Source organism: Carassius carassius, chromosome 27 (genome assembly GCF_963082965.1).
Source record: "Carassius carassius chromosome 27, fCarCar2.1, whole genome shotgun sequence".
NCBI lineage: Eukaryota > Metazoa > Chordata > Actinopteri > Cypriniformes > Cyprinidae > Carassius > Carassius carassius.
In genome coordinates this window covers 16,466,386-16,477,044 of record NC_081781.1, presented here as the reverse complement: position 1 = coordinate 16,477,044, position 10,659 = coordinate 16,466,386, and the positions used below count along the sequence as shown (strand labels likewise).

At 36.4% G+C, this 10,659-nt stretch overlaps 2 protein-coding genes across 5 annotated transcripts in view; one reads left to right on the top strand and one right to left on the bottom strand.

The window, feature by feature from the left end:
- Nucleotides 1–4,177: 4,177 nt before the first annotated feature.
- Nucleotides 4,178–7,210, top strand: LOC132107295 (trans-L-3-hydroxyproline dehydratase). 2 transcript variants are annotated; one of them, XM_059513533.1, is made up of 6 exons: nucleotides 4,178–4,275; nucleotides 4,868–5,356; nucleotides 5,583–5,752; nucleotides 6,199–6,321; nucleotides 6,463–6,600; nucleotides 6,681–7,210. In XM_059513533.1, the coding sequence occupies exons 2-6, from the start codon at nucleotides 4,876–4,878 to the stop codon at nucleotides 6,804–6,806; spliced, it is 1,038 nt and encodes a 345-aa protein (XP_059369516.1). In that variant the 5' UTR covers nucleotides 4,178–4,275; nucleotides 4,868–4,875; the 3' UTR covers nucleotides 6,807–7,210. The 2 variants fall into 2 exon arrangements, with proteins under 2 accessions (XP_059369516.1, XP_059369515.1); XM_059513532.1 differs by having other exon boundaries at nucleotides 4,214–4,359.
- Nucleotides 7,211–7,933: 723 nt separating this feature from the next.
- daam1b (dishevelled associated activator of morphogenesis 1b) overlaps nucleotides 7,934–10,659 on the bottom strand; it is an 88,833-nt gene continuing 86,107 nt past the window's right edge. For all 3 annotated transcript variants that reach the window (XM_059512971.1, XM_059512970.1, XM_059512972.1), the window contains 2 exons: nucleotides 9,915–10,085; nucleotides 7,934–9,190 (listed from right to left, as the gene is read on the bottom strand). In XM_059512971.1, the coding sequence (XP_059368954.1) occupies nucleotides 8,978–9,190; nucleotides 9,915–10,085 (384 nt within the window). In that variant the 3' untranslated portion in view covers nucleotides 7,934–8,977. The remainder of the gene's footprint in view (nucleotides 9,191–9,914; nucleotides 10,086–10,659) is intronic.

Genomic DNA, 10,659 nt, shown 5'->3' with positions numbered 1-10,659 from the left:
CCCACTGATAAATACAGAGCAAATAGTTTTGTCTCCTTGGATAAAAGTGAAGTGGAAATAAAAATTAACAATAGACTGAACAGTTCCTTGATTATATGTCTGTAACACTTACCACTTACCACGTCTTTTAAGTCAAAAGGGACTGGGTATGTGTGTGACATTAATAAATAAAGGTGAAAATAAATAAAGTTAAATCTATTAAAAAAATTTGTAATATTAGTGTTATTGCATACTAAATTGGTTAATGTTTCTCTTCTTAGTCGTCTTTGTTGGGTTTGAGAAAGCCAACATATATTTGAACATTATTATTATTTATTATGACAGTAATTGACACCGACTAAAACTTCATTGTTTCACCAAATTCAGCTCAGATCTTCAGACTCGTCTGACTCGTTGCTGTATAACTTGTCAGACTTTTACCTTCTCAAAAAATCCTAGTGACTTTTGTTATCTGAGCAATGAAGGCCTTAACACTTAATGTCCACTAGATGGGACGACAGGATTTCTATTTAAATCAGTTTAAATGAAAAATAAATACATGAATTTCATGTGTACTACTTTGAATATGTCATATCTGTGTACAAGAATAAACTTCACACTTCAAACTGTACAACTACTTAAAACTTCCCATTCTGGCTTTTTCAACCTAGCCTACATCCAAATTTATTTTAAGATATTGTTTATTCACACTGGTTTATGCCTTTAATGTTTGTCCATCTGGAACTTGTATTTTTCATGAGCTGTATATTTTAAGATGTACTAGGTGTTGATAAATCACATGCACTGAATGTAAAGAGCTAATGTCAGGACTCTCAGTCCTGCTCCTGGAGGGCCAGTGTCCTGCAAAGTTTAGCTACCCCGAATAAATACACCTAAGATAAGCAAGGTCTTCAGGATCAGCAGCAATGTCCAAGCAAGTGAGAACATGGTTCTCCAGGTTCAGGACTGGGTTTTAAATCTATAAAGTAATTTGTACAGTTGTGTGTCTGCATGCAGAGGTGGAACCACGACTGAGGTGCCCTTGAGCAATATTTATGGAGGTAAATCAAAAAAAACTCGAGAGGTTGAAGATCTGAATGTGAGAACTTGTCATATTAATATTTGTATTTGTAAGTTAAAATTTACACTCACAGCTCTGATGTGAAAAGCTGAATCTTTCAATTTGCACACACAGACAATGATCAAAACACCCGTGTTTTGAATTGGAAGTTGTAGATTAATAGTTACAAATGTGTAGAATGACATTCACACAAAGAAAATGACATACACACATGTTTACGACATATTTACTTTTGCACTTTACTTCAGTTTCGCTGCACAACGTCAAGTCGGCACTTACAACCTCTCAGATCTGGAAGTACAAGTTCAAATCCTAGCGCTCTGACTTTTGCTACTCTTTTTGCGGTATTCTTGTTGCAAAACTCACTTGTGCACTTGTATATGCAGATGTGAGAGAGCAGAGCTGTGGGCGGGGCTTTGGTGCAAATGAAGACATTTTATTGGTCGATGCCCGACCAATGAACAACGCCAATTGTTTTCACTGACTATTCTTAGCTTTGACTGGATTTTAAGACACTGCATTCATTTTGCCATTCAGGTATTATCGAGTAGACAAATAATGCAACATATTTTATATGTATATATCCCACTGCATATTGCAGAGTAAACTCGCTGTACCAGAGCATGCCTTGATCTCACCGGCACGCGGTCACGTGGTTCATGGAGCTATCAATAGTACTAAACTATACATTTTGTCAATATGCTTGAAATGTATTAATTGGGACAGACAACAGTTTCATTATATATGCAGCGATTTCTAGTAGTGATGGGATTTATGGCTCTTTGAGGGGATCCGGATCTTCGCGATCCGTTCCTTTCAAAGAGCCGTTCAAAAGAACGGCTCTTTTGGCTCTTTTTAAATATTTAGTCAGTTTTAAGAAGCCAGCTTGGGGGCATCTCAGTTTATCCTGGAAATAATCACTGGGAGGAATGATGAGGTGAGATTTGTAGCCAAATAATTAAAACTCAGATATCACACACCAATATCTGAGTTTGAATTATTCTGAAATATTGATTATTACCTCATTTGTCATGTGTGGACTATATTCCATAGGGTTGCACAAATCCCTCTGCTTAGACAGTGACATCACTATTTTGGATTTACCTTTAGTACAAAATGTGTGTGTGTGTGTGTAAAGCTACTTGACTTATGTTATTCATACAATACCTACTCAAATAAACATCAAAAACAAAGCCGGCTGCAATGAATTTCTGTGCAAAACAGCTTTTACTACAAACACTTTCACACAAGAACATTGTTATCACACAAGAACATTTTGATAGAAAACAAAAAATATTTAAAGTAGATAAAATTAGAATAAATAAAATGGAAATGTCTACATACTACATACTATTACTACTGTAAACTTTGCAAATAGGACATCAGCCCCTTCAAGTCAATGAACAATAACAAAGTGGGCTGCAATGAACATGCACAACTAATAACTAATATCATCACACTATAAAGGGTTGGCCTGCGCTGGTTGCGCCCCTCCCCCTATAACTGTTCTGTCTCGCGGAGGAGCTCATTTGTGTGCATCTGTGTGAAACACGCATAGGAAAAAAGAACGACAGAAAGAACGGCTCCCCTCCAGCCGCGACTCGGCTCCCATCGTTCATGTTTATGAGCCGTTCAAAAGAATCTGTTCGTTTGCGAACGTCACAACTCTAATTTCTAGTAATTTGTAACACTTAAAGTGTAATGACTGTGGTACAATAGCATTTTATACTGGAGAATGGAACAGCATTATGTTCTCATATTACTCCTTGGCAGTTAAATGTGACTAAACAATTAAGTGTAACTTTTAACCAATAAAATAACTGTACTACATGTTAACTCAGTCCTGTTTAGTTAATTTCAAAAGATCATGGTACTAAATAATATGCGCAATAATTATGATCCATGAATGACCATTTGAAATATAACATTTTCTAATATGGTTATTATTTATACTACAATAACTGTAGTAGAGGCACGCTTTAAATTAGAGGCATTTGGTGGCCAGAAAGATAATATTCATATGCAATTCCATTGCTTAAACACTAGATGGCCTTGTTGATGTTTAATAAATACATGTATTTAGCTCTACTAGTTGCTCAAAACAGTATTTCTGGTCATGAGTGCTTATTTTTTAGGTTTTGCTGTTTAATGTACATTTAGACATTATTAAACACTCGATTTTTATAAAAAAAAAAATAATAATAATGTTGCATTTAAAAAGGTTCATTACTGACAAGCAAATTAGGAATTTAACCCAATGAAGAAGTTAAAATTATTTTTACAAAACATAAAAATAATAAAAACAGCATTATATTGCAACTCTGGTAGAGTGATATGCAGTGGGATATACATATAAAATATGTTGCATTATTTGTCTACTAGATAATACCTGAATGGCAAAATGAATGCAGTGTCTTAAAATCCAGTCAAAGCTAAGGATATTCCATTCAGTGAAAACAGTTGGCGTTGTTCATTGGTCGGGCATCGACCAATAAAATGTCTTCATTTGCACCAAAGCCCCGCCCACAGCTCTGCTCTCTCACATCTGCATATACAAGTGCACAAGTGAGTTTTGCAACAAGAATACCGCAAAAAGAGTAGCAAAAGTCAGAGCGCTAGGATTTGAACTTGTACTTCCAGATCTGAGAGGTTGTAAGTGCCGACTTGACGTTGTGCAGCGAAACTGAAGTAAAGTGCAAAAGTAAATATGTCGTAAACATGTGTGTATGTCATTTTCTTTGTGTGAATGTCATTCTACACATTTGTGACTATTAATCTACAACTTCCAATTCAAAACACGAGTGTTTTGATCATTGTCTGTGTGTGCAAATTGAAAGATTCAGCTTTTCACATCAGAGCTGTGAGTGTAAATTTTAACTTACAAATACAAATATTAATATGACCAGTTCTCACAATCAGATCTTCAACCTCTCGAGTTTTGCTACTGATTTACCTTTATAAATATTGCTCTATAATGATCAGTGGTTAAAACTAACTTAGGACGACCTAGCAACTGGAGAGCAACATACCAATCCGATCACTTTAGATTGGTCCTTCGGGATGATACATTATTCAGTTTAATTGTACTTCTCATCCAGGCCACAGAGAGGCAATAAAGAGCCACTGCACAACCTTCCAACTGGACTGGAGTTTGGGAAAGCGTAACGCTAATAAAGGTCGAGCAGGTTTTAGTAAACAGATGCTGTTATTCAAATGTAAGGTTTTCTGTTTGTTGACGTTTTCACTGAACGTGCTGTCTTTCTCATAAGTTTCAACAGTGTAACGTTACAGCTGTGACGGTAAGATACTTTTTGCATTATCTCCAATAGTTTCAGGAAACCAGCGCTAGACAGTTCTGTCCACTGTTAACGTTACACTTACATTTGTGCATTATTCCTAGGATTAGGATTAGGGTAAGGGGTCTAAATGGCCTTTTGTAAGAAAATGTGCTTTTTATGGTCCCAGAATATATGAAGATCAAACATATCATTATTATAATTTTTTAATGGATTATTGGTGAATACATGAACAGTAAAAAGCTCAAGGATGCAATTTCCCACCTACAGTTCTGACGTTACCAAAAAGACATACAAGTTCAGTGTCAGTGTAGATCGTCTGAATGGGCAAGTCATCCTTAACTAAACAGAAATGTATCAATATGTATTTTGTCTTATTCTTATTAGCATAAATCTGCAATATATAAAAAAAATCATTGCATGCCAAATCTGGCACAATGTCTTCTACTTACAGTAGTTTAGAGACTTTTTCAAGTATATTTTTAAGTTGTTGTTTATTTTTTTCCACTAGAGTGCTGTATGGAGTTCCCAAATCTCCCCCCTCACTCCGGCTCTGTGTTATCAGTGCTGGACATGCACACAGGCGGAGAGCCGCTGCGTATTATCCTGAGTGGGTATCCAGAGGTGAAGGGCGACACCATCCTTGCCAAACGACGCTATGTGAGAGAGCATCTCGATCATCTTCGCAAGGTGTTAATGTTCGAGCCCCGTGGTCACTATGATATGTACGGAGCCCTGCTGGTCAGAAGTGAGTTAGCAGAGGCGGATCTCGGCGTCTTGTTCATGCACAACGAAGGGTACAGCACCATGTGTGGTCACGCTGTCATTGCTCTCGGGCGCTTTGCTGTGGATTATGGCTTGATCAAAGCCCCCACTTCACCAGAGACACAGATAAACATACACTGCCCCTGTGGCTTAGTGAAGGCCTTTACACAGTATTCCAATGGAAAAACTGGAGCTGTCAGATTCCACAGTGTGCCAGCCTTTGCTTTCGCTACAGGTGAGCAATATGGTGTGGTCATGACAATATGATCATAAAACATTTGCAAGTTTATGTTCAAATTATGTCACTTTGAAACATATTTTTTAATTGTATTTCATTAATCACTTGCCAAACTTGTATATGTATGTATGTATATATATATATATATATATATTAGTATAATATCATATTTAAATTGTCTTTAAGAGAGCTGTTTTATTCTTTGCCATTCTTGTTTTTTTAGATGTGTGTGTCTCGGTACCAGGATATGGGTCCATCACTGTGGATATCAGTTATGGTGGAGCTCTTTATGCTTTTGTGAGTTCTGAGAAATTTGGACTGGATGTGAACAAGTCCAAGACCAGAGATCTGGTGGATGCAGCCACTGCTGTGAGTGATGCTGTTAAATCCCAGGTAACTGCTGTTGTTGTTAACTAAAACTAGCTTAAAAGGCATTTTTGTTAATTGAAATAAGCTAAAATAAAATCAAAATATTACTTAAAAACTGAAGAACATTAGAAATGTTCGCCTTAGTAATTCATTGCAGGTTTAAGATGAAATACTAAAATTAGTAAAACTTAAAATAAAATAAAGCTAATTAGAAATTAAAAAATCTTATGTTAAAAACACATACCATGACTAAAACTTACTCACTCAATTTAAAATGAAAACTAGAATATAAAAATAAAGCTAATTCAAAAATAATGATGAAATTAAAATAAAATTAGATTCTTAAGATGTTATAAAAAAAAAAAAACCCTGGGCAAGTGAAAGAAACATAAACCTACTTTATTCAGCATTGTGTTTTATTAGTCTGTAATTTGCATAATTGACCGGACTAATCGTTGCGATGACTCTAGGTAAAGCTGCACCATCCAGTCAGTGAGGATCTGGCCTTCCTCTATGGCACAATCCTTACTGACGGCAAAGATGCTTTTTCTGAAGAGCCCACGGCCAATGTGTGTGTGTTTGCTGATGCACAGGTAAAACCAGTTGTTTATTTGAATCCATGTACAGGAAGTTCTGGACTTTAGGACTGTTCACTTCATCCTAGAATGAAATGATTTGGTTGATGGCGACTGGTCTTTTGCTCTGTGACTGAGGTTTGTTATATGTGTTGTCAGGTGGACAGAAGCCCTACAGGGTCAGGCGTTACTGCTCGTATAGCTCTTCAGTACCATAAAGGCCTGATTGGACTGAACCAGACCAGAAGCTTCAAGAGTGGAGCTACAGGATCAGTGTTTACAGGAAAAGCAATAGAAGTACCTGTCATTTAAGGGTCTAGTCCTGAAAATGTAGCTTATATTCTTTAACAAATCCAGTAATCAACCTGTTGTTGCAGGAGACCACGTGTGGGGAATTCAGGGCTGTGGTAGTGGAGGTCACAGGTCATGCTCACTACAGCGGTGTGGGCAGCTTCACCCAAGAGAGCGATGACCCTCTGAAAGGAGGTTTTCTTTTGCGCTGACTTAAAGATTACGACTGATATTTCTGCTTCTGATCTGATCGCAGAGTATCGCAGGTTTTCTGAGCTCAGAGACATGTGAATCTTCTGATGTAGGTTCTTTATAAAGGAAATCATGAATTAGACATTGAATAAAGATATATAGTTTTTTTTTTAACTTGTTTTTTTTTTACCATACAGCAACAATTACTTAGATATTTCACAAAAATATAGTTTTCATTTTTATAATGTTTAGTTCTATTAAGGGGACAAGTTTAACATTGTAATTGCTAATATTGCCCACCAGAGGACACCATCTGAAGTGTAGTGACATTGTTTTTAATCATTTTCATATATCATTTGGAATTTTTTTGCCTGATGAAGACTGCATGACTGAAACATTATAATAAAATGTGATTCATAAGCTATAGCAGTGTGGGGTTCTATGTACCATGTATAAATAAATAAATAAATATACAGTACAGACCAAAAGTTTGGACACACCTTCTCATTCAAAGAGTTTTCTTTATTTCCATGACTATGAAAATTGTAGATTCACACTGAAGGCATCAAAACTATGAATTAACACATGTGGAATTAAAAAATGGAATTATATACATAACAAAAAAGTGTAAAACAACTGAACATATGTCATATTCTAGGTTCTTCAAAGTAGCCACCTTTTGCTTTGATTACTGCTTTGCACACTCTTGGCATTCTCTTGATGAGCTTCAAGAGGTAGTCACCTGAAATGGTCTTCCAACAGTCTTGAAGGAGTTCCCCGAGAGATGCTTAGCACTTGTTGGCCCTTTTGCCTTCTGTCTGCGGTCCAGCTCACCCCTAAACCATCTCGATTGGGTTCAGGTCCGGTGACTGTGGAGGCCAGGTCATCTGGCGCAGCACCCCATCACTCTCCTTCTTGGTCAAATAGCCCTTGATGCCTTCAGTGTGACTCTACAATTTTCATAGTCATGAAAATAAAGAAAACACTTTGAATGAGAAGGTGTGTCCAAACTTTTGGTCTGTACTATATATATATATATATATATATATATATATATATATATATATATAAAATGTTTCTTTTTTTGCATTAACATTACTAACAAATCAGACGAGACTTAAATTGACAACATAAAAGAAAATACTACTCGGATTCTTTCATTTATTCTCTTCTGATTCATCTGACAATGGAAGGTTGTGTTTTTTCATTAAATTATAAAATTCCAATGGAGGTATCTTACACTGAAAAAGGAAACTTTGCAACTTTTACAACATAAACTAGGCTGCTAATTAAAAGCCAGGAGAGATTCCAGACAGGATGGAAGAACGTTAAGGGAAGAAGAGTATTGCCTTGATCCAGTTACTTACAGAGCATTTTAAATATGACTTCATTTCACATGAAAACTCAAACAGAGACCAACACTTGACATCAGAAACTGCATAGAGTCTGTACAATGACTATCCAAAGTTTTTGAGACAACATAGGCTCCAGATGCCACTAAAAACACACCTTTAAAAAACATTCCCAGTCAGTTTGTATTGAATATCACAATGCAGTCCTCTTTCTGAAAAAGCAACCCAGAACCCTGGTTATTAATATCAGTAATATTCCTTTAAAACACTCACACACACACAAAAAACACCTTTTGTCTAAAGGGCAAAATCCTTCTCTTAAAGGTGTACAGTCACTTTACAGCTTTTCACTGACCTATGTACAGACTTGTCATTGAATCTTTAAATAACATCTATTCCCACTTTGAATCAGTCAGAAAAGCAAGAAATGGAGACATTCAGATGAGTGTTACTTTTGGCGATTTGTTTTGTTACAGGAAGAAAAAATTGGAGTTGACAAGATTTGCAGTTTTTATGGTCAAATGAGCCGAGTTTCTGATTCATATCCAATCAGTAAACCCACAGTTATCTCAATTTCTGATAATATTCTGGTGCTCCAGCACTCTTGATGAAATAAATCATTAAATTAGGTTTATTTGGCAGCTGTATTCCTAATTTCTGAGAGTCTTTTCTCTCTGCATTTAGACAGGTTTCCCATTACAGTCATATGACACATGATAAGCTGACCGTCTTTGGGTAAACATGCTTTTCTCTGAGGGGATTCACCAGATTCACCACCACAGGGAGGTTGTTGGGTTGTAATGAAATGCGTCTCAGTGGTTGGTCAGCTTGACCGCCGTTCAGAAGTTAAGCTTGGTAATTGGACGCTCCCTGCCGGCATCTGACGTCTGGCTGTTGATGCGTTTGCGATTGCGCTTCATCTTGGACAGATCTTTATCGAAAACCTCTCCAGAACGCAAAGCTGACACCAGGTCGTCAAACTCTCCCCCATCATCCTCTCCGTTCTCTTTGGCTTTTCGAGCCTTCTTCTCTTTCTCCCTCTGCTCCTTGAGCTGAAAGATATCGAAAAGATGACGTCAGATTTGGCAGTGAATGGGTGAAGAATGAAGAGACGAGTTATGGGCCTCTTAAGTGTTTTGGCTTGAGCATTATTGCATTATTCTAGTATTGCAGCAGATGCTGTCAGTTGATTAAGTATGTGTTCACACTTGTCACGTTTGGTTCGATTAAAACAATTGCTCTGTTAGTGCACTTCGTTTGAGTAAGTGTGAACGCTGCTGTCGGAAACTTGGTACGCACCAAACAAGCGAACCGAATCCAAACGCACGTGAATGGGAACGTTGAAGTCAAATATACCTTCTGCTCTTGTTTTGAGTGTTCGATGAGTTCTGTCACAAAATATATGTCATTCAACCCAACCAATCAGGTTATGAATTATCACTGTGCCTTTAGTTTCGGTTCGCTGTCAAAAATGCCAGTGTGACCAGATGTATCATTTTCCTTTTTGGTCCGGACCAATTGAACCAAACGAATGGAACTACATGTATGACACACGATAATGTTATCAGCTGAGATTTTTTACGTTTAAAAAAATTAATTAAAAGTAGCAAAATACTTGTTGTAAAATGTAGTATATTTGCAAACATTCAAAAAACATTAATAATTGACAAATACAAGTATTACTCATTTAAAATAACAACAATAATAAATAAATAAATGATATTGAGATGAATTATTCAAAACTTCAAAATTAACTGAATTTGAAACTTCACAGACCTGAGCCTCCATCCGTGCCCTGCGCTCCTCCTCTTCTTTGCGTCGGCGCATGTTCTCATTCTCTTGACGGGCCTCTGCAAAGGACTGCAAGAACTGGTCGAATATCCCAAAGAACTCATCAGGCTGCATCTTATCAGCATCTTCACCAAAGTGCTTGACTGCCTTTAAGAACTGGAGAACAGAAGCACTGGTCATATGAAAGCCATTTCCTGCTCTCTTTACTTTCAGAGTAATGATGTGAACATGAATACTTCAAGAAAATCCTGAGGAAAAGCCTCAAGAAAAACTCGTAAATATTTTAGAGGCACAAACATGGCTCTCTCTTTTTTTCAACTTTCTATGTGTACTACTTTTTAAATAACAGCTATCCATTACTGGTTTTGTTTTTGGAAAATAAAATTGTCATTGTTGCTCCATAATGCAGCTGAGAGACATTTTTTTTTTCATTTAAAAAAAAAAAGCAGTAAAAGTAGCATAAGACTTGTAAGATGATCATATATGATAAATATTTAAATATAATAAATAAAATGACTTGTTCATTTACATAATACTGAACATTGTTGCTAAATCATACTACTGTATAATAATAATAATAGTAATACAAATTTTTACTCTTGAAAAATGAATGTGAAATGTAGTGAGAATAAAATAGAAATTTTCACAATATTTTATATATATAAGAGTGTTCTACAGTCCAAAGAAAGTGCAAACCAAGAGGAACAACAAATTGCAGTGAAATGGCCAG

Bases quoted from the DNA above. Each gene is read 5' to 3' on its own strand.
- LOC132107295 (XM_059513533.1), top strand. From the start codon at position 4,876: ATGGAGTTCCCAAATCTCCCCCCTCACTCCGGCTCTGTGTTATCAGTG. The intron at 5,357-5,582 runs GTGAGCAATATG...TTGTTTTTTTAG, and splicing joins AGCCTTTGCTTTCGCTACAG to ATGTGTGTGTCTCGGTACCA. The intron at 6,322-6,462 runs GTAAAACCAGTT...ATGTGTTGTCAG, and splicing joins GTGTGTTTGCTGATGCACAG to GTGGACAGAAGCCCTACAGG.